The sequence below is a fragment of the Solea senegalensis genome, linkage group LG6, assembly GCF_019176455.1.
Source record: "Solea senegalensis isolate Sse05_10M linkage group LG6, IFAPA_SoseM_1, whole genome shotgun sequence".
Lineage (NCBI taxonomy): Eukaryota > Metazoa > Chordata > Actinopteri > Pleuronectiformes > Soleidae > Solea > Solea senegalensis.
This window is the reverse complement of record NC_058026.1, coordinates 9707918-9731467: the sequence shown is the minus strand read 5'-3', so window position 1 is coordinate 9731467 and position 23550 is coordinate 9707918. Positions and strand designations below refer to the sequence as shown.

Here is a 23550-nt window from a genome sequence, read left to right as displayed (position 1 = left end):
GAGAAGCCACTGTTCTTGCATGTGGTCAGGGAGGCCGCCCTCTAAAGCCCGCATTACAACGGGGTTATTCATTGCTTCCTCCCACCCCAGGTTTGTTAAGTCCCTTGCCGCTCTCTCTAATACCAAGATCAACTGTAACGTATCACTGGGCTGAGGGTCTGTCACAATCGGTCTCGAACATAATCCCAATATGATTTCGTCTACTGTGGCCGCTATGTCTCCGTAGCAGCTTTCCAGTTCTTTGAAGACATCGCTTACATCCTGGCAGTACGATAACTGGAGATCATCTATTACAGACTCACTTATGCTTTCCAACAGCTGAAGCTTCATAACCTCCTGTGATCCTGTGGGGTCCGCCTGGGCCTGGATTCTCCCCCAGTCAGCTTTCCAGCGCCAATAGTTCCTTCTTTCTCCAGAAAACCTGGGTAAGTTTATTGGCTTGAATTTTACTGTGGGTCGGGCAAAGGAACTGTTCATACCAAAGTTACTGGCTTGCACTGTGTTCTCTTGTGCCATGCTGGTGTTAGCGGACGCAGTGTGAAACCGCGTCTGTGGTCGTGGTGTACTAGTGAAGGTTGGAGGCTGGGCGAAACTGACAGTAGGTCCATGATTAGGTTGTTGTTGTTGTTGATGGTACTGGGACCGTTGAGGAGGCCCATGAGGGGGGCTGGTGCCACTCCTACTCTCCATGGTACCCTGTCCGATTGCTGGACTGGTACTAGTGTGCTCGCTTCTATTGTCCTCCTCTTCGCTTCTCTCACTGCTGTCTTCTTCATTGCGTTCGTATGCTTGCGGTGTCGTTGCGTTTACCTCACCGCGACATGCCCACTTCGCCATTAGTTCCTCCTTTTTAATTTCCAATGTTAAAAGAAGTCTCCACTTTTCTTTCCCATATGGCCGATAGTCTTTCCAAACGTACACAGCGTCTCTGAGTTCTTGGAGTTCCTGATCCAGTCCCTTCCTTCTGGCCTCTTGCTGACACTGCTGTAGCGCACTTTTCCTGCCAAGTACCTCGGCCTGGTCGAAAGCTAAATTGAACCGTGCCACAAGGGTGCTTATTTCTGGCTCAGCATCCTTAAACCACAACATTTCCATTGTCTCATGGTACCTTTGCCCAATGGCGTCCCTCTTTGTCAGAGTGTCTCTTAACTCACAGTTGTCGTCCGTTGAGTCTATTTGTTCCAGTTCTTCGATATATTCACTGCAGGCGCAGACGAAAGTATCATAGTCATTCTCCAACCCTGCCAACTCTTGCGACAATTTTCCTGTGCCTAGACGACCAGCCTTGAAATTAAGGCAGTTTATACGCGTCGTTAGGCTCCGCTGTGCATTTGATCGCTTCCGTTGTAGGTCTTCCAGGTCTGGCTTGTCGTCTGCCATTTTTGTGTTCTTTGAACTCCGGAATTGGAATTGTTCAAAGGATTTGACTCTCTGGTTCGTTGCCAGTGACTTGGTTCAAAGGATTCAGTTCTTTGAACACGTCTATGAGTGGCACACGGATGTCAACGCCCCCAACTGTCGACGTGTCAATGTCACAGTCTGTGAGGCTCTTCGCCCAGAAGAGCTCGTTGTTCCTTGTGCAATCCTCACAACCTTATTCGCGGCTGCGGCACTTCTTTTAATCCTCTGTGAGGCTCTTCGCCCAGAAGAACTCTGAATTCCTTATGTTATTCACGGCTGCGTTGGCTCTTCTGTTCCAGCTTCTCCTCGGCTGCGGCTCTTCGCCCAGAAGTTCTGAATTCCAAGTGCACAACCTTATTCACGGCTGCGTTGGCTCTTCTGTTCCAGCTTCTCCTCTGTGAGGTTCTTCGCCCAGAAGAGCTCTGAATTCCAAGTGCACAACCTTATTCACGGCTGCGTTGGCTCTTCTGTTCCAGCTCTTTAGTAATTCACGACTGATTCGCTTCACCAGCGTCCTGGTGCTCCACGATTGTCGTCCTCCGCTCGGCTGTCCGTACTGCACTGATACGTTGCCAACAACGGTTTTATAACTGTCCAGATTTCTGCTGGCTGGTCTTCCCAGCTCAATGCTCCCTTCTGGAAAGGGTGACCAGAACAAGTACGGCGGGCACAACTCGACTGTCTTTCTAAAGGTTTATTCCACATACACGGTTAAGCAGCAGTAAGTTAGCAATTAGTCAGTTAGAAGTTGGAAGTTAGACAGTACCTTGTTGGTGGTAGAAGTTAGACAGCATCTTTTTAGCTACTAACTACAGTCAGTTAGAGAGTCAGTCAGGTTATAAAACCGACAAGTCGTACAGGTTCTGATGATAGATAGATCTACAAAGGCGCATACGAAAGCAATACATAACAAAACATGGCTTTGACGATGCACCTTAAAGGCACTTTAAAGGCAATGGTGCTTTGATACCAGTTACAACAATGAACAGATAAATAGAATGAAAGACAAATAGCTTTGCCTGCTAGAAAGTTCTACAATGTCTGCTGCTTAATAATGCCAGAGTCTTCACTAAAGTTATATTTTTTTGGTAAAGGTACCAGGTGAAAGGTAATGCCCCAATTTTAGAAGTTATTGATGTTTTTTTAACATCTAAAAGTGATCATTGCACTTACTGTATCCTGCATAAACCCAAGGAGCAGGTTCACACATTTGAGCATGTCAAACCACAGGGGCTTTCCACTTCAAGGTGTTAATTAATGTGCTCCCACTTGAACACATAATGCAACAAAGAAAAACTTTTGTAATGCAAACATAACAAATCCAGTCTATACTGTAAAGTTGGATTTATGTATTTTTATATTTGACCAGTGTCAAGTGGATCAACAGAGGACTACTGTTTTTCAGCAACAAAAAGGTTTATAAACAAAATTAAGGTTTTGGATAATTAAAGTAATACAGCCACTATGTATGCTAAGAAGGGGCCATAGTAGTGACATACTGACACAAATGTTGAAAGAGAACAGTTTCCCGGCATTCTGACTTTAATGTCATAGTTCATGCTGTTGTGTTTTTGTTTTCTTTAAATAATAATGTTTACATGTGGCCCTAATAGTACGTAAACATGCTTGAGTGATACACACGCTGCTTGTAAGTACACGCCACACCAACAGGTGGCGGTAATTAATATTACGACACCAGTTTCCGGAAGTCTGCGTAGAAGAGGCTGCGGAGAGGGAACATCAACTTCTGCCAGGGACCTGCAGGTAATCCTGTTAACGATTTGTGTCAGTTTAACAAACTGGTCGATTTAAACCATTAACAATTTAAATATCTATAGTTTGTGAATATCATCTCGTAATTGAGGCTCACTTATATAAATGGTCAAGTTTCCTACGCTTGTTCAGACGAGGTGACACGTTCACAAGTGTCGGACTTCAGCAGATGTAGATATAAGTAACGCGTATTTCCACCGGCTCTACTCTACTCGGCACGGCACTATTAGGTTGCATCTCCACCACAAAAAAGTACCTACTTTCATAATCATTTAGAAGTCGTTAGAAGTCAGTTGAACCGGTGCATCAGTCAAAGTGGTCAGTGTATTTAAAATCTATAATTCTACTTTGCGAAATAAGTTTTGCGTTACCTCTCAAAACATCACAAATGAAATCATAAATTATTATCATCTAATTAGTTTTTTTGCATCTGTGAATACGTTATTATGTACAAATGAAGTCCAAGACAAATTTGTTTCCGTTGAAGTAATGCATAACATCGTCACCTAAGTAAATTTAGAATAAAGTGTACTTTTACTCATTGACATTCACCAAATAAGACGCTTATATAGAAATATCTCTATTCATCGTACAATCGCATGAATGTTGTGTTTTAAGACTTTCACATTTAACGGCCATTACTCTCACTGCTACTTCACAGACATGTCACGACAGATGGGAGACAGCCATCGCAGGTTTCTACAAACCTTGATGCTCAGTGGCATTGTTGATGAGCCAGGAGCAAAGTCACTGTATCAGCGTTGCTGTGAAACACACAACAGTGAGTCATTTTATATTCATATAAGTCATCTCAGCTGGGATGTCTCACATAACTCTGGTGTCTGTTTCTAATGCTTTATACATATGTTCTAGATGGATGCTATTAAAACTGTGATTTCATGAACACAATGCTGGGAACATGTAACCCTTTAGGCCAGTAATCTACACTATGACAGAAATGTAATTTATCACAATAAAATCATAGGGTGAAAGCTTACGGGAAATGTACTTTGGTAATACCCAATTGTCTTGTATGCACATTTCACAACGTAGTCTGTAATTTAACATAATTAAATAAAGCAAAATAAGATTATTTTTTTTAACCCACACAAAACTGTATTTGTAGCTGAAAGTAAAACTTAAAGAATTTGTCAAGCTTTGTGGTTGTTACAATCTCCTGTAAAAATGTTGTAATTTTAAATACGAGATTAATGCATAAGATTGTGTTGTTGTTTTTTGCAGCTCAGTATGCTCCTGACAAACTAGATGAGTTCATTGATACCATCAACTCAAAGCTGCAGCCCATGTTCATGCAGATCAGGAAAGGAATGTCTGAGGACAATGGCCAACAGTATTACGCCTTGGTTAGTCTGCCTTTAATTCTTGCTCTGGGTCTGTGTGTTAAATCCACTTCCTTCATAAATGGAAGCTTTAAAGTGACAAGAATTTTTTTTTACTTTTGAAATATAATGACTTGGATTGGTCGCACTATGCAGATTACAAATATAAAGTATAATTACTCTAGGTCACAAAACAAACTGCTCTTTGCTTGTATAGTATGTTGCCTCATGGACACTGCAGAGATACTATTAAGGCTCACTTTGGCTCACTTTGCAGTCTCACTATTAGATGTCACCAGACATCTTACACACTGTCCGTTAAGTTTTGAAATTAAACAAGCAGTTAAAAATCTACAAACAGTTTATAAACCCATAATGTAGAAATGATGTACAGTGATTCGTCTTAGGCGTTACCAACTGTTGTTTCACTCTTTGTTCAGGTGAATCTGGCTGAGACTGACGTCACCAGGATGTCTACAGATTATGCTGACAACGAGCTGGAGCTGTTCACCAAAACGGTCAGGAGATTTTTGATTTATTTTACACTCACAGTAATGGAAATGAAAACCCTGACTCATGATTTGAGCTGTGAAAATATGCATTTATGTGTGTTTCCATCCACTGTGAATATTGGGACTCACTGGGAGTTCATTGGGAGTAGCAATAGATGACGCAATAGTCCAGTTTACCACGGAAAGATGTAAATGCACAACTTAATGATGAAAGTTGTGCCAGGCAAGAGGAAAATAGTGTGTGATGAAAAAGTGCCATGATTATTTTCTGGCACAAAGTTAAGGAATCTTGTGCACACTTTTCCTCTCACTTGTGCAGTTTTTCTGCAGTTAAATATGAAGCTAGAGTGCTGTTTCATTCCCATGATTTTTGTAAACATTGTCCTTTATTTGCGGAATCTGTTTCCAGAGCATTTCATCAACTCGCCAGTTTTTCCACTTCCAGCGTGAAAATGTTGAAATGTTGAAAAGAAATGTTGAAAATTCTGATTACACACCACCTAGTGAGTGACCTGTCGGAATAGAAACCTCTGATCACCGTAATGCAATCCAGTGCAATGGTCTCGTAATTAAATACTGTATTTGTGTTTAAATTCACTTCACAAATGATCAATCATGCAATACTGGACATATTACTGGCATGTTCCAACTCAGATGGACCTGATTGTGGGTTCCGAGAACGGCAAGGCCTCTTCCACTGACATCCTGAACAGCGCCGACTCCCTGACCACCAAAAAGCTGAAGAAGAGTGAGACGGAGCACCTGTTGAACCGACTGGTGCATGACAAGTGGCTCAGTGAGGTAAAATGGTGTCCTTAACATAATTAGGGTAGTTTTCTCTCACAGTTTTAATGAGGGCAATTAACCTAGTTTGTAAAACTCCTTCAGACTATCTTTCAGTTAGGCAGTTGCACTAAAATTAATAAATTAAATAAATTTCTTATTATATGATATTAAACTCTACATGCACTGTCTTCAGGTGGAATCTATAACAAATAGTCAAATGCAACATAAACAATTCAACTGTGTTGTGTTAAATGATTCAATGGAAGATATAGATAGGAACGGTATATATGTACATATATATGTGTGTGTACATATGTATATATATATATATATTTATATATGTATATATATATATATATATATATATATATATATATATATATATATATATATATATATATATATATAATAATATTTATATATTTATATATATATATATATATATATATATATTTATATATATGTATATATATACATATATATATGTATGTACATGTACATATACATACCAAATGTAATTTTCTTATCAATCATCTATTCATGAAATAAAGTCTGTCCAGGACCATAACTGTTGCACAGTACCTATCCACTTTTTTTTTCCTTCCAGTGTGATGTTGTCTTATTTTGTGTGTAATCAACCGCTGTTTGTATATTTAGAAACAAGGTGAATACACCTTGTCCACCAGATGTATTATAGAGATGGAGCCTTACATTCGCACAATGTATCAGGACCAGGTCCAAGTGTGTCACATCTGCCACAACATCGCGTTCCAGGTAAGTGTTCACCTTTACTCCCCCTGTGACAGCATCTGAATCAGGTCTGTTGTGTTTCTAAACTTTACTGATGAAATAAAATCCTCTTCTGTCAGCTATTACTGGTTTACAGTTGGGCTACAAGAGTTACCTCACCAGTACCTTGATGTGGAAATGATCGCTGTCTATTTTCTTTGTTTTGAATTTAAATGAGTGAATTTAAAATCTGTCTCTCAGGGCACATTTTTAGAAACTGGTTGTCTTTGTTTGCCTGTTGTGTTGTTTGTGCTGACGAAGGTCTTTATATTTCTGACCAAAAGCTCAGAAATAAAAGGGAAACACTGCTAAGATCTGTGATATTTTCTTAACCTTAAGAAACAGCAAAATAGTCATGATGTATGTGTGAGCCGTAATGAAGGCCATTCGTTTTATTTATTTTTTTACTTACTGTGTCAGTTTTATCTTATTCTATATGGTTTTCTCATTAAATGAAACGTGTCTCATTTATCTTCTTCCAGTGCCAAATTTGCGAAAATCCTGTTTGTGGCATAAAAATACACAACCCGTGTGTCGCCAGATACTTTAAAGTGAGAAAGTCAGACCCCCGGTGTCCAGCTTGTGAAGACTTCTGGCCACATGAAATCCCTGGTATTTATATTTATTCATTCATTCATTTATTTATTTATTTAGATCTTCAGGACGTTTTTCCCTTTTTTGTCGCACAATATTCTCGTTAATATCTGTTAATAACATATTTGCTTGTAAGCCTTTACAGAGTTTTTTGTTTTTTTAACAGAACTCAGTCGGCCCAGGTCTCAGAGGAGGTGATGAGATGAAGTCGTCAGGCATTAGATCTTTTCTATTTGTGTTTGTTGAAATTATTTAGTATTTTTAACATACGGTTTTTAATACACATGACTGTTCATGTCAATCATTTTATTGAAATGTCTTTATAATATATTTGTGTATGCACATTAATAAAACAAAACCAACACTTTTTTCTGCAACTAGATATATATTTTGCGTTACGCTACTTTTTTTCCTTCTTCACCTTCTTGCCACACTCTTGACAAAATAACAGGCAGTAAAATCTAAAGTGCACTGATAATAGGAATAATAATCTAATAATCTACTATCAAACATTATTTCATCATAGAGCTGCTAACAATTCTAAACTGTAGTGTTGGAAGCTTGGATGCACAAAACATTCTGTCACTTAAAACAGTGAGGTGATATTATTTTTACAACTCAACATCTCAGAAACAATTACTATTTTCTACATTACAGTTTTAACATGCTTTAATTTCAGGACAACAGTGAATGAAATACACCATTGTAACAAGGTCGTGAGTCGTCGTGAGTTAACGTGAGTAAATAATATCATTCTAATCTTCAATTGTTTAATGTCAGAAACAAAACAGTCATATTTCAATATCCATTATTTTACACTGATGTGATCGTAGTCATATCCACCACTCTTTGAATGGTTGTTTTAACAAAAAAAAATAGACTTATATTAATGTTAAATGTCAGTGAAATAAAACATGTAAACTTCAGACACTACTCTCACATTTCTGTAGAATCATCACAAGTTTAACTGCTATTCTCTCATGTTGGCTGATTGTGACTTTAAAGTATACTGACGTGAGAGGAGTTCTTCTCTAGTATCTTCAGGGTGACAATGAACTTGATAGCTTTTCTAAACCACGGGTAGAAAAAAGCATATATGAGAGGGTTCATGCACGAATTTGAATACAATAGCCAGGACACAATGGGCCAAGTCAAAGCACTGTTTGATGTGTCCTGCCCTGCAAGAGACGGGTAGTAATATGGACAGAAAGACATCAAAAACACCAGTATAACGACACCCAGAGTCCGAGCTGCTTTTCTCTCTGACTTCTTTGCTGAGACTGTCACTGAACCACCTGTAACTGCTGTAATACGAGACCCTATGGCACGAGCCTGAGACACGGCCACAACAAACACTCTCATATAGAGAACGACAATGATCGAGCAGGGGCCGATGAAAGTAAACACGAGGTCTACGGCTCCAGAGGCAAAGTTAATCACCACCACGCACTCCCCGTAGCAGGAGCTGTATCTGCTTGGCTGTCGAAGATGGTCCTTCAGGATCAGCCCGTTGTAGAGAAGTGAGAAGGCCCAGCACAGACACACAGACACCTCCACTCTGCCACGAGTGACCTTGCTTGTGTACTGCAGAGGGCTACAAATCGCTACATAACGATCAATGGATATGAGCACCATGTTGCCCACGGAGGCCGATGTGAGAGTGAAGCCACTGATGTAAGACAGGGCACACATGAGCTCACCCATCAGCCAGCAGGTTTCTGTGATTCTCACCGTTTCCACCGGCATCACCAGCAGCCCCACTAGGAGGTCTGCGATGGCCAGGGAGAGCAGGAGCAGGTTAGTGGGGGTGTGGAGCTGTCTGAAGTGGGAGATGGAGATGACGACGAGCAGGTTTAGGGCCACTGTCAGCACAGCGATGAAAGAGAGCAGAGTGTAAAGGAGGACTGCCTCAGAGTGAGGACGCACTGGTGCTCTGCAGGATAAGTTCAGGAGGTGAGGGAAGCAGAGCTCGGCATCTGCCACACTGTCCATCATGTGGTGCTATGGAGAGGTGGTGGTGGCGACCTGAAGCGCCCGAGCTCAAGCTGCTGTCTGATCGGATGGTTTAGCTCATTTATCTCTTTGAGATCGCTCCCTGCTCCTCCTCAACCCCTCTTCATCCCTCTCTGCTACGCCCTTTCTACTTCAATTTTTCCACTCGCCTCCCTCTAGTCTACTTCTTTGTTTGTTTCTCTCCATCTTCTTGTCATAACCTCTCCCTTGTTTTTGCCACACACCCAGCCTGTACTGTGTGATGCAACATGGGTTTAGACAACTGAAAGTTTTTGTCATCTCAAGTTTGACACAAATTTACCTTTTGATCGTATTACAACACTGTTGTTGGTAAATCAAGTATGGGATCAAGTCTTTTGTTGTTTAGATAGATCTAGATAGGACGTTTTGTAAATGGCCAGTGGGACTTTATAGCATCTGTTGTTGAGCAGGGTTGGTGTAGTGGTTTAGCACTCTTGCCTTTGCAGCAAGAAGACCCGGGTTCGTGACCCGGTCGGAACAAGGGATCGGAGTTTGCATGTTCTCCCCGTGTGCATGTGGGTTTCCTCCAACAGTCCAAAAATATATGTAAATTGGACACTCTAAATTGACTGTAGTTGTGAGAGTGGATGGTCGTTTGTCTCTATGTGGCCCTGTGATGGACTAGCAATCTGTACCCTGCCTTCCCTCCTATGTCAGCTGAGATTGGCACCAGTGATGCTTGTGTGAAGGATAAAGCGGTAGAAGATGGATGATGATTGGACAGAATCAATGTAACATTATTTGTATGTATCCTTCATCTGAAAATGGGCTCTGCCAAGCGACACTATCAGACCTGACTGAGGGAGCGTTTGTGTGTATATACTGGCAGCTCAGGGGCGGGTGGGTGCAAGAAGAAGCATTCGTAAAGCTTTTTATTTATTTATTTATCCTGTCAAACTGCTGAATGTCCAGGTTTTGTGAGTTGTAGAATTCAATACAAACGTTTTGTTTGTGCTTCATTGTTGTGTTTTCAGTTGTACGCCAACCTGTTTTTAGCCGTCTCACTCTATTAGCTCGATGTCTCCGTTGCTTCCGTCTGTCTCGACGTAGAGCGAATCACTTCATGTGCCCAGTGCGGCAATCAGAGAGTGTAAAACTACACCGAGGCTGCTCAGTTTCCAGTCAAGTGGTGAATTGTATCCATGTCCTTGGCATAGGTAATGAGTTAACAACAAAGTCAGCAACTTTGATTGGATTGTTTATTTACTCATACCAAGTACTTCCAGTTGGCTTTTGACTTGCCGGTCTGAAAAAACCTACCGATGTGAACATGTCAAGTTGGGCTCAGGGTAAGAAAATGAAAGCATTTTATTTAAACAACGTGATTTATTTGAGTTAAAAGGCAACTATCATTATTTTTACCCTTAACACCTGTGAGTTTCCTCTCAAAATGGCTGCTGTGCAAATGGCCCATCAACTATTTGTGGAGATTCCGCTCTTTGTCGTTTTATTTAACTTTGGCTCAGTAATTTTATGTAAGTCAGGACAGTGTGGCATGCACCCTGAACATGAGGAAGCTAAATGGAACTGTGATCTGTTTGACAGTGTAGAGTGATGAGTGAAACTTAAGCCTTGATGGCTTTTATAAAGTCTAACTCGTTTTATTCCTTTACAAACTCACTTGTATCACATCAACGTCTGTATAAATATTTTGCCATCAGCCATGGGTTTGTGTGCTTCTGCAGCTGTGTACAATTATTTGTTTTAATAGAGTTTAGATAATGAAAAACCTCAGCCCTATAGTGGTAGATCCGCTACTACTGGTACTGACTGCTTATTGATACCAATACCAATACCGGTGAAACTCATATTGGTACTACTATAATTTGGTAAAAGAAATGTTTGTCCAGACACTTATCGATATTTAGGTATTGACCAATGAGGAACTGGTACCAGTTTAGAACAGGTTCTTGAAACCCACCCCTAGTGGTCAGCAAGAAGATCAATAAATGTCAGTTATAAACTCATTTGAAACTATTGGTCCAATACCAATTGGATACTTTTAAATCAAATAAAGCGGCACATCTTTCTTCTTTTTCTCATATTCACTTTGCTTGTGACTCAGAAACTTTCCACATGCAGCAGACGTACAGCGTTCACACATGGGCAAAGTGAGCATTTGTTGCATCATGTGTTGTTGTGAAGTTGTGTTTATTCACAGCTTTGTGTAGAATTCACTGGTGGATTATTGTGTTATCATATTATTACAAGGTGTGAACAGGCCCCTGTGGTATACACACACTCTTCAACTTTAGTGTTTGTTTGCTTGTGTTATTTTTATCCCTTTTTCTTGCATTTCTCTTTGCTCAGAGTAAGATCATTTCATTTTTCTTTTATATATTGGCACAAAAGGAAAATTACAAGTAAACTGAATCTTTAAAATGGACATAAACATACCCAGGTTTTTGTGGATGTATTTATCTTAAAGGTGTGGTGTGGAATTTGGGTGAAATTAAAGCTATAGTAACTGTACTTAAGTGTACAATCACCTTGTAGTATGAATTATTGCTTTTTATTACCACAGAATGAGCTTTCATATTTATATCAGAGCCTATATGAAGGCTGGACATTTGGACTATGTTTTTACAATAGCCTACAGTGGAAAAACTAAACACAACATGCACTACATTTTTAAGAAGTGGAGGAAAGATGAAAAAGAATCTGATCACTAATTTGCTTGTTGGTTCTGTCCATGCATGTCTCGTGGGCTCCACCTTATCTTGATAGAGTTGATATTCAGATAATCGGACACTAGATGGCCTCGTTGGTAAAGTATTTGAGACGTAGCAAATTAGTTTAGACAAGTGGAGTAACACTTTCATAATGTTTGTGAGGGTAATCAGTGACAGATTTGTATATTTATTTTTTTGAAGTCCTCTGGTTTTTGTTTTTTTTCCCAACATATTTTTGTGTCACTCAAATTGCCCGTTGCAATTTACTGATACAAAGTACTTGCAATGACTTTTTATCAGGGAGATTTACTCAGCGACTTGTCCTTGACACAATCAACAACTGCTAATCTGATTATGACATCAATTACAACCAGTAAGATAATCAAAAAATAATTTCATTTACAATAGCCATAAACATTGATTTCAATTTTTCATGAAGTTTAAAGATGAAAATGGGCTTCAATGTGATCCCCTTAAATCCAATAAATACCCTGTATTTTTATTCTAACAAGATTAGGATCACTGACAATGTTGTTAGTGCTGTATATTGTTATTGTAGGCTATTTCATAGACGGTCTGTAAAGGCTGACCTATGATTTTTATTTGATGACACATTTTTGGAGCAATGGACAACCACTTTGACTAAAATCCTATTCCAATCAGAACCATCTATGAAATTGACCTCCGTAAACGTAAAGTGTGATAAAAACAAGTTTAGAGGTAAATCATTGTGTGTGAATAACTATTTGTTAAAAATGTTTAGAACCAAATAATACAAGCCTTTTATTTTGCACTATTCAGCATAACGAAAAAAAGACCTTGACAATAACTTGGTATACATACAACTTTTATTCCAAGCTTTTAGCTCATTGACTGTGTGTGTGTGTGTGTGTGTGTGTGTGAACTGTTGCATAAATGACAAATTCATTTTTACTCATCGTGTTGGGAAAGACACTTGGGATACTTTAAGAAGTGACATTGTTCAGTGGGAGGAGGAAGATGTTTAGATGATGGGTTTCACAGTCGGGCAGAGGAAAATATGGTCAACGCTTTGTTGAGAGAGGAGGAGATTGAAGAGTGAACGACAGAGGAGAGCTGAGTGGACAGTCCAGGGATAGGAGCTACATTGTTGAGGATTATTCCTGCTCCAGTGTCTTATGTATCCCAATGTCATGTCAGTTTAACATCTCAGGTTACCTTCATTTATAGTGTAATTCACTGACGTCACTTCTTCTATATGGTCTAAAAAATATTAATATAGTTACCTAATTCTTTCTTTAGCACTCTGTATATTTGACTTCAAACTTACACAAATTGTTTGTAAAAAAATTACTACATTTGTGTTGTTGGAACGATGGTTCTTTTTTCACAAACAATTTGTTGACCTAAATAAACAGCTGTGACAAACACTAGAAACTGCAGAAAAAATGTTTGATTAGACACAGTGTCTCATAGAGGCCTCTGTTATTTATGTTGAACATAAATAACTGTCTGTCCCTCTTTTCTTTTATTTTGAGAGCTTACCTTTTACATAAGCAAGTAAATTCACTTAAAATGTATAATCAAGGCTTCATATATGGACATATTTAATATAAATGCCAAAATTGGACATTTGTGATTAGTCAAATTGATTGAAGGGTCCATTTTAATTGGATTTCTGTGTTTTGTGAGAGACTAAACTTCTTGTCTGTGACATTTTAAACTCTCATGTGACCTTTTAAAAAAAACAGTTGGGCTTGTGGGAACCTGTACAAAAACACAAATGTTTTCGTCAGTCCTTCCCAGCAAAACCTTTTTTTTTTTTTTTTTTTCAATTCCCAAGGAAGTCTATATACATGTGCCCCTTCACATATATTAACATGCCTGGTTTCACCCAGTTATTTTTTTTCCCCCTCGTTATACTGTGGCCCTAACTGATTCTCATTTTAATTACGTTGACCCAGACTCCGTCTCTCTCCTTCATTGACAACAAAACCAGCGCAGGCCAGCAGTCTGTCTCTCACACTGTGAGGATGACACCTCCGTCTCCTCACTGAGGAACGAGTCGAGGATCCACTTTGATGTCTCTCCCCCTGCAAAGAGAAAGGTCAAAATAATAAATGTAGGCCCAATTGATGGGTTGGCAGGGGGTCGCAGGGGGTTTCAGTGCCGATTTTTGGACGAGTGCTTTCCTAAAGGCATAATGAATTTATACAGTCAGTCATGGCCAAAGAGGAAAACAGCATGCGTCCTCTTTCCATGAAAAGGTTGATCTAAATCTGCAGACGACGCTGGCTCCTGCTTCCCACTCATTCTCTTAGCACACCACTCTCTTCTTTCTCTTGCAAACACAGACTTTTCCTCCACTCACATACGCGGAAATATCTGTGTTTCTCACTCCAACATGCATTAAAATGCTGCGTGTAATTCTCACTCACTCTGGTTCTAAAGTCAATAACCAAAAACATCACAAACTCTTGTTTTCAAACCTTTCAACTGAAGTGAAAAGTTAGTTGGCCTAAATGTAACCCCCAATAAATGTAAACCAAGATTCCCTAAAATGTTTTTTTTTCTGTATACCTGAAGGTCCCACCTTTAAAAATATATATATTAACATTGAATGCCAATATTTCAGTCAACTGAAGCATCAGGTGGTGGAAAAGTAGAAATAACTCAGAGTGAAATATACTTTACACTGCATTTCAAAGTTCTGCTTTGTACAAGATCTGAGATATTAGCAGCAAAATGCTATTTAAAATGTACTCAATGTGCATAATGGCCCCTTTTTAAGAGTCACATTTATTTATAGATCACTAAATGTTACTCTCCATTGCACTGTTAGAAGGTTTGACCTAAAAATCTAATTTTAGTAAAATATATATATTTATTGTATGTGTATAAATGTGTAATAATACTTTTCACGAACCCTATTTTAACATGTATTACTTAAATGGAGCTGTGCTGTTATTATTATTGTATTTGTCAACAAATATAACCTCTATTGACACGGTAATTACACTAATATACAAAGAAAATAGACACTAACCAATGAAAATATAATTTTAGCTACATTATTATGTGTTTTAAATGATTTATTAATTATGTACATATAGTGCTCAGATTGAAGGACTTAAATAAAGTATGAAAGGCACCTTTATGTTTAGTATAAGTAGAAACAACAAGTAAGAGAGCAGAAAAAGAAACACGTTGCCTCCCAAAAACAAAAACACAGACCTACACCAAAACATCCCAAAACTGTTTCCAACTTCCAAGCACAGCCAGACAGTCAGATTATTTTTAATCTGTGCTGGCGTTTTTCGTCAGAAGTATTTTCTAATGTTTTTAAATATGTGCTAATTATAACTTATTATTATTTATTTCATTTCACCACTTGAATGCTTTTGCTGCTAAAGCTGCGGGTTTATAACGTATCTTTTTTTTCTTCCTTTTTTTTTTGAGTGATGCATTCAAAGACAGAAACACACGGTTAATGTCCTCAGTGACACTTAGATGAACAACAATAAAGAGCATTTTTCCACGCTCTTTGCCCGCGGTCGCGTCGCGTGGAGATGCTCAGCGTCACTCACTGCTCTGCCACTTTCCACCGGAGGACGCAGCCGCTTCGCTCCAGCCTCGTTACATGCGCAGTGCTGCCGTGAATCACACATCACCACGGCAACCGCTGCTCACGCCGAGTCCCCGTCAGCAGCATCAGTGAGGTCCGACCATCCACAGGCGAGCGGAGAGCACAGAAACACGACCACAGTAAGTTTATTTCCCTCTCTTTTTCACACCAGTGCTCTCCTGGTTAATGTGTGTGTGTGTGTATATACACAGACTCAGGCGTGTTTGCGGGTTTGAATTGAGCGCAAACAGCTGCGGATTATGTTATGCCACAGTGTGTCTGTTTCTTCACATGATGCGTTTAAGTGATTTACTGCAGGTTGCTTGCTTCAGTGAATACAGAGATTACAGGCAAGCAACTCACCTTCATGTCAGTGTTTTAGATACTAACTGACAATCTGAACTGTTGTACTCTTTTATAACATATCTAATATAAACATCATTTTAGGTTTTTGATTCAGTGGTTTAAGTTGCTTTGATTGAGTGTGAGACCGGAAATCAATCCCCAAAAGGCTTCATCCAAACACATATTTACAGTAGAGCTGTAATAATATGGAAAATAGTTGTTTTTTTACGAGTCTCAGTGGTGCACAGTATCTGTTCCATGTGTAGCTGCTGCGTCTGATTCTCCTGCTGACACAGCCTGCACATCCTGTCGCAGCGGTCCTCAATGCAGCAAGTTCAGATATGCATGACCGGTGAACCGTGAAGAAGTTGAGAAGAGCAGACTGCACACAGCTCACTCTTACCTCATTCATAACAGAGCCTGTACTCACCTTAAACAAAGCTGTGCCCTCGCTGCTGCCCCGTTTCTCGAGGCATGTGCTGTCTTTAAAAGGTATGATGTGATGATAATAACCTTACAGCACTTGGATATGAAATACTTATATATAAGCTCATGGAACACCTAATAAAGTGGCAGTATGGTCCTCTTACTTACTTTAGGCCATCTGCTTCAAGGTTTGACGTGTTATGCTTTCAGAGCAGATCTCCTGCATACCTTGCTTGTAAAAAGTGGTAATTTGAGTTACTGTAATCTCTCTATCATTTCAAAACAGTCTGGCCATTCTCCTATGATCTTTGGCATCAGCAAGGCTCTTTTCAGACGGTTCTCTGGAAACCTTTAAGACGGTTGCGTGTTAAAATCCCAGTAGATCAGAAAAAGAAATACTCGCACCAAAAATCATAATGCCACGTTCAAATTAATTGAATTCACCCATCTTTCACTTTGTGATATTCAGTTTGAGGCTCAGCAGGTCGTCATTACCATGTCGACCGGGTGTTGTGCCTCATTTGTAAATCACAGATTTCGGATGATTCATCGTACCCACACTACAACTGTGGTGAGGAAAGATAGTGGTATGTACAGATGACCACTTCGACCGCCCACTCACCAAGGACACCGAGGACAATAAGTAATGTATTCTGTGAATGTGCTTTGCATTTTACGCGACACAAGCTGCTCGCTCATCTCTGAAAAGTGTAACATTTACGGATTACGCAAAATAAGATAACATAAATGATACAGTATGGACTATTCTGTACATACATACACGGCTTTTACTAATAATCCTGCAATCATTATTATAATCATCGCTGTGCACCAGGAATTTCTCCTGTTGCATAAAGACTGTAGCTCTTCGGCTCCTGCGTGTGTGTGTCATCCTTGTGAGTCATTGGCGTCACTGGGCCTGTGGGGTCTTCAGCTGGGGGAAGGTGTTGTGTTGCACTGTGTGAATGAGATAAGTGGCTCCTCACCTCTTCCCTCCAATTTTAGATGAACAAAACAGAAATATTATTGGAGCAGAGAGGCGTTCAGAGCAGACCCGGGGCGTTCAGACATGTCTTACACACAGGACATGCAAGATGGAGCTGGGTTACACAAGATGAATCATACATGAGTGGTTATGAAACACGTTTACTCTTGAACAGTGGGTTTGATAAAGAGGAAAACAACACTCTTTCCTGTGAGTCAGGCCGCAAACACAGATATTTAGTGGAAGTCCTTACCTCATTGAATTATGAACGGGGTAGTTATTCATTGTCTGGCTCTGCTATCACGTACCATAATCCACCCCTCACCTTACCATTTAGGAGGGTGTTTTTGTTGTTGTTGTTTTTTCGCAGAAGTGGACTATACTACCCATAAGTCTGTTTGTGTAAGTGTATAATTGCTTTGAAATGAAAACCTTTCCTATGTATTTTAGGCAATTCTCCTGTAGCCCAAACAAACAAAATTGCCTGAATCTGTGTTTTTGCATTTTGAAGTGGATGCTAAATGTGGAAATGATGATCGACATAATTTCTGGTACACGACGGCCACCTGTGTTCCCTGATGTGCTTGAGAAAGAGAGGGGTGAGCGGAGGAGTTCTCCGTCTGTTACATTCTGCAGCCTAACTGCTAACTCTTACGCATTTGTCATTCAAATTTCAAAATTAAAAACTCATATATTTAATTCATACGAAACATTAAGTGTTCAAACAATACAAATAATAGAAACCCCTTAGCCTATAGAAATAGGCTAATTGGCATGGCCACTTGGTGCAATAGTGGCTTACACTGTTGCCTTACAGCAAAAAAACTAGGGTACTCGACATGATTTGACCGCATGGGTTATCTCTGGTTTCCTCCCACAAACATGCAGAGGTTAAAGGTAGGGTTGGAGATCCTGTTGGAGGCTACATTTTGAATTTAAAAGTCCAAGTCACTTTATTCAGACTTCCCTCCAAAGCCACGCCTCCATTCACACGCACTGAACAGCATCGGTAACTTTCGGTACTTTTCGATGACGCTAACTTTCTTGGGATAATTGTTCAAATGACAACGTGATGCCGAAAAACAACAAATACTCTCAAAAGATCACAAAGACATAAAGTGAACCTACCTGTCCAGTAGAAACAGAGAAACAGGGTCAACATGCAATAGTGACACTTCGTCCTGTTAGCGTAACTGTTAGCAAAGATGGCGGACACTGTTTACATTCTGGGAATCAGGTCCTGTCCTCCTACACGTGGGTTTAAAAAGTGCGGAATTAGCGTTGCAGTTTCAAGCCTTGGACCAAGTGTCACTGGTGGGCATGTAACAAAAAAAAGAATGCTGATATTTCTGATATTGGCAAGCACAATTCTTCAAAAATACTGCCCATATTCTAGTAATATAAAGCTAAATTCATGAAGTATTCCTTTAATGTTACCATCTCAGGAAATATGCTCCAAAGACGAATGTTTTTTCTTTGTCATATTTGGCTGTCATTTTTGGCTTCAACTCACACAGTCTGTCCATCCCTGCTTTCCAGCTCTGTCCAGTCATTTCCAGGCAGCCATGGTGAAGCTAGGCAGCAATCTGTCAGGGAAGCTGGAGAAACAGCCATCTGTGGACGATGGCTTTGATAACATCCCCCTCATTACGCCCCTGGAGGTCAACCAGCTCCAGCACCCATTCTCAGACAAGGTAATTACAGCCTGTGCTAGGTGTGTGTTTATGTTCCAGCCCACTTTGTTTTCTGCTGAAATACTATGCATCACAACCAACAGTTTACAATTCACTGTAGGCAATCATCACGAAATTGAATGTGGCGAAACCTTTCCAGTCTTCACACGAGACTGTTCAAAAACTCGATAATAACAATATTATATATATATATATATATATATATATGCTCGATAATAACAATATTATATATATATATATATATATATATATATATATACACATATATATATATATATATAGAATCCATTTCTTTTATTTAAACACATGCCCACAAGTCTATCCTTTTCAGATTAAATCTCCTCCGCTGGCTGATGTAGAGACATAGAAACATGTTTTTTTCATTCCATTGAAGTATTTCCTTGTTTTTTGCATGAAGTTGCTTTAATTGCTGCGACCAACTGTCTTCATCAGTCGTTGAAACATCTTTGCGACTGCCACAGCCATGGTGGGCCTTGTCCATGGAGACGTCATGTAGCGTGACATAAAACTGTGACACAAAAAATCTGATCTCGTTAAATGGACGTCTGGTGCTCATGAACAACACTGCTGCTTTGACTGTACTTTCCTTTATCCACAGTACCAGATTATGTACAGCACCAAGTCATCAAAATCTCTCTTGTCTAAATTGAATAAAATAATATTTCACTCATAATTTTGAATTAAGCGTTCTGACAGTCGACAGTGACAGTGTATTCTTTTCCTTGACAGATCATTGTGAAGACGTCGACGCAGTACCAGCTGCAGCAGAAGAATAAGAACAAGCTGTACGTGCCAAACATCAGGAAGCTGAACATTAACTTCTACAGTGACGTTTCAGATAAAGCCAAGGTACAAGAAAAACAGAAAATCTGCACCAACATTGTTTGTGTTTGGATACGCCAGTGTCACTAACAGCAGCAGGGATTGGTTGAAATCCACAGACATTAGTAGAATCAGAAAGTGTAAGATTTCACAGCCTTTTCTTTTAAAGAGCTTGTGTGTAATTGGTTACTAAAACCATCGTTTAACTTATTTCTTGAAATTCATCTTTACATGTGATATCCATTAATAAATCATAAAGCCCTCGCAATACTACAGTAATAAACATGACCAGTCATTTCATTAGAACTGATCCTCAGTTCAAAATTGTACCTGCCTGGATTTTGCCATTTTCATCTCGTCTTGTCTCATTCTTCTATTCTATTCTATTATTTTCCAGTTACATCAGCTGCAGCGTAACCTAACCTTGTAAGCTTTTTGTTGTCGCTTACTACACCAGATTTATTTCTTCTATCTGGGCGTGCAGAGGATTTAACATTAACAAGTGTTTTTTTAAAACAAATCACAAACGTCAGCTTTTAAGTGACATTCCTTAAGTGGCTTACTGTATATGTATACAGTATGCTGTATATCTGTTAATGTGTTTATTTTTGGTCCAGATCACAGGCTTGATCCTCATCACTTTGGCCTTTTTGACCAGCCTGCTCCTCCTGCTCATGTACAAGGCCATGTGGTATGACCAACTTACCTGCCCAGAGGGATTTATCCTTAAGGTAGACACTCACTCACACACACACACAAAAAACTTATTTTTATTTGTCAGTGAGGATACCTCATAGACATAATGCATCCCTAGCCCCTTACCCTAACCTTAACCATTGCAACTAATGCGCCATAAGTACCTAACCTAAACCCAATTCTAAATCTAACTCTAAAATATAAAACTTGAAAAATACAAGTAAATACAAGTACAAGTACACAAACACACACATGCAACATGTGAAATAAAAATAAATATCCCATAGATTTGTTCACTTTAATAAACACAAGGAAATCTAAATATTGTGTATTGCTTAGCTACTTCTCCCTCTAGTAAAGCAGAATGAATCTGCGGCGAAGACAAAGTAACAAACAAACAGACACACAAAGAAAACAGAGTGTAGCTCAGCTGGTGCTTCATAATCGGTCATTTCAGAAAGATTTGGGACGAACCAACTTCATTATCTCCAAATGACCCCTTGTAAACACAGTGTGCTGGACCCGCTGTCACACATGTTAGTTAAAGAGCCTGTTTCACAGAGGAACATTTGGAAAGACAGGGAGGGAGGGAGGGAGAGAGGGAGAGAGAGAGGGAGAGAGAGAGTCTGCTTTCTGCTCAGGCAGAGATTGGGACGCCTGCCTGTGAATCAGAGGGGTCTTTAATTAGGACTGAGCGTGACTAAACTGTGATTAAAGGCTTAGCAGTGAGGGGGGAAGCAAAGAAGGGAAGAGGAGCAGGGGAAACCTTCCGGCAGAGCTTTTGAAGTTTTTGCTGGTTACAGTTGCTTTCAGCATTTCTTTTTTTTTTTTTCCCTTCCTGTTAATGTTTTTTGTTTTGGAGTCAGGGATGAAGAATGCAGGGCAGCATACTGTTACTGCGGCTGCTCTCTGTGAGAGACAGTCAGGTAGTGGATCCTGTCTGTGTGAGGGCAGCACATGGCAGTGGGCTCTTTAACAGGCTGAGTCTGTTTGAGTTCTTGAACTTAATTTATGCACCAGGACAAAGATGAACCGTGTTGCCAGGGAGTATTTTTACTTCTCTGACCTGATTTTTTTTTTAGCAACAATTGTTTTTAGCAACTTGTTTCACCCACATAGTGTTACATATACTGTAAAAATGTGTCATTTCACAGCATTGCTGACTTCTTTACTTGATGATACAGTTTCTGTTTATGCCAATTTTCCATTATAGGAACATTTAAAAACATACTGCAAATCTGGACATTTTGGAAATACCTTTTCACCCTCCACGTCCTTAAATGTCTTGTTTTAGTCCATGATAATCTACAACAGCGTTTTCTTTTAAATCACCATATTCACAGTACATTTCAGTGCCGTGATTTTCAGACATTATTGTTGTTTTGGCAAACTCCCTGATGTACAACACTTTGTCTCAGCTGTTGTTGCTTTTAAAGTGCTTTATAAAGTTGGATTGGATAGATATACACACACACACGTAAATATATACAGTTTTTAATATTCGAAAGAGACACAGAGACAACAAATAATTCATTAAAAAAAAATTTTTTTAAACCCAACAATTTGACGACCACAAATGACATCAAATATGACCGAAAACTGAAAAACAAAGTCAAGAAGAAAAACTTGAAATCGGAAGGTATGAGATCATTTCTAAAAAGTCTAAAGGGAGGATGTGTTCTTAATTGAAGAATGTGCTCCATGAGTCAGCTGTGCTAAAAGACAAAGCAGTTTTTCTGAATTAGAAGTTATTGGTGGAACATGTAAAAAATGACATTTTGATGTCTGACCAAATACCACTGTCATTCATGATTATGTGTCTCGTGACAGATGTTTTGTTTTGACTCTTGCTCTTTGTTGACTCTCTGGTAGAGATTTGGGTTGTTCACCCACGTTGAAGCAAATGCACCTTTCTGTTGTAACAGCAGAAGCACTGCAGCCCGACAGCTCTGGAGATGTACTTCACAGAGCAGCAGCAGCAACAGCAGCAGCAGCAGCAGCAGCAGCAGCAGGGGCCAGGCGTCCACGGCAGCATCAGCACTGGCCTGTACACTGCGCTCAGCCACCTTAACCAGGTCAGGAGGCCTGGACCTGAGCTGCCATCACCATGGTTACCAGTAATCAGCGCTCTGAAGGAGGCTGAGGTGGCCAAACAGGGCAGCGAGGCACTGAAAAGAAAGCCAGAAGGAGAGGTGTGAAGGGTCTGATGGAAATGTATGAAGGTGTAAGAGAAAGACACAGTGATGTGTGTGTGTCTGTGTCTGTGTGTGTGTGTGGGCACGACTTCAGAATATGTTTCCATTGTCTGTTTCTGAGTATGTGCCAAACATTTCACTCAATGGTGTAAATTACGAGTTTATTCGACATCACTTTTCTGTTGACATTTAGTAGCAAATACTTCATATTTAATAGTTCAGATACTCTACTACTTTGTGTGTTTACCTCTAAAATCATCGCTGTGGTCGCAGGTGACAGTGACTCACTGTTGCTGCTGCAGCCCCATTAATTATGGCGTGTTTCCATTATCCAGTTCTAGTGCTATACTCGGCTCTACTCGGTTTGGGTATCGGGCAAGGTTATTATAGTTAACAAAAACTAACGAAATAGCGAAAACTAAATTTGAAAAAAAAAAAAAGTTTTTGTTAACTGAAATAAAAATAAAAACTAGAGTAAAAAAAACTGATAACTGAAACTGAATGGTGTTTATAAAACAAACTAAAATTGTAGTGAAAATGTGCTTAGTTTTGTATATTTATTTCATACATAAATTTTGGGTTCATAGGAAGGGTATTTATTTTATGTAGACACAGTCCTTATTATCACCTTTTTGAATCTTGCACCTAGCAAATTCTCCACATTACAAAAAAAACTAAAACTAATAAAAACTAGCTAACCCGCTCTAGAAATGTATTAAAACTAACTAATTTTAAAAACAAAAAGTCAAAACTAAATAAAAAGTAAAACTAATTCAAAATCCTAAACTATCATAACCTTGGTATGAGGCACGTTGTTTTCTGCACATCTGCACATGACGCTTCCTGTGGCGACACTCTCTG

General features: G+C 39.4%; 3 protein-coding genes across 4 annotated transcripts; 2 read left to right on the top strand and 1 right to left on the bottom strand.

The window, feature by feature from the left end:
• The first annotated feature begins 3122 nt into the window (after nucleotides 1-3122).
• nsmce1 (NSE1 homolog, SMC5-SMC6 complex component) lies at nucleotides 3123-7581 on the top strand. The gene is made up of 8 exons (XM_044027508.1): nucleotides 3123-3165; nucleotides 3836-3955; nucleotides 4417-4538; nucleotides 4955-5032; nucleotides 5681-5827; nucleotides 6470-6586; nucleotides 7084-7213; nucleotides 7362-7581. Exons 2-8 carry the CDS (start codon nucleotides 3838-3840, stop codon nucleotides 7391-7393), a joined length of 744 nt encoding a protein of 247 aa, XP_043883443.1. The 5' UTR covers nucleotides 3123-3165; nucleotides 3836-3837; the 3' UTR covers nucleotides 7394-7581.
• A 613-nt stretch (nucleotides 7582-8194) lies between these two features.
• Nucleotides 8195-9225, bottom strand: LOC122770569 (trace amine-associated receptor 13c-like). Its single transcript, XM_044027507.1, has one exon. The coding sequence runs from the start codon at nucleotides 9188-9190 to the stop codon at nucleotides 8195-8197; it is 996 nt and encodes a 331-aa protein (XP_043883442.1). The 5' UTR covers nucleotides 9191-9225.
• Nucleotides 9226-15423: 6198 nt separating this feature from the next.
• Nucleotides 15424-23140, top strand: caly (calcyon neuron-specific vesicular protein). Of its 2 annotated transcripts, none has more exons than XM_044028927.1 (5): nucleotides 15424-15645; nucleotides 18801-18955; nucleotides 19706-19825; nucleotides 20416-20529; nucleotides 22423-23140. In XM_044028927.1, exons 2-5 carry the CDS (start codon nucleotides 18827-18829, stop codon nucleotides 22690-22692), a joined length of 633 nt encoding a protein of 210 aa, XP_043884862.1. In that variant the 5' UTR covers nucleotides 15424-15645; nucleotides 18801-18826; the 3' UTR covers nucleotides 22693-23140. The 2 variants fall into 2 exon arrangements, with proteins under 2 accessions (XP_043884862.1, XP_043884861.1); XM_044028926.1 differs by having other exon boundaries at nucleotides 15428-15645; nucleotides 22420-23140.
• The last annotated feature ends 410 nt before the right edge of the window (nucleotides 23141-23550 follow it).

Bases quoted from the DNA above. Each gene is read 5' to 3' on its own strand.
- nsmce1 (XM_044027508.1), top strand. From the start codon at position 3,838: ATGTCACGACAGATGGGAGACAGCCATCGCAGGTTTCTACAAACCTTG. The intron at 5,033-5,680 runs GTCAGGAGATTT...GTTCCAACTCAG, and splicing joins TGGAGCTGTTCACCAAAACG to ATGGACCTGATTGTGGGTTC. The intron at 6,587-7,083 runs GTAAGTGTTCAC...ATCTTCTTCCAG, and splicing joins GCCACAACATCGCGTTCCAG to TGCCAAATTTGCGAAAATCC.
- LOC122770569 (XM_044027507.1), bottom strand. From the start codon at position 9,190: ATGATGGACAGTGTGGCAGATGCCGAGCTCTGCTTCCCTCACCTCCTG.
- caly (XM_044028926.1), top strand. From the start codon at position 18,827: ATGGTGAAGCTAGGCAGCAATCTGTCAGGGAAGCTGGAGAAACAGCCA. The intron at 19,826-20,415 runs GTACAAGAAAAA...TTTTTGGTCCAG, and splicing joins ACGTTTCAGATAAAGCCAAG to ATCACAGGCTTGATCCTCAT. The intron at 20,530-22,419 runs GTAGACACTCAC...CTGTTGTAACAG, and splicing joins CAGAGGGATTTATCCTTAAG to CAGAAGCACTGCAGCCCGAC.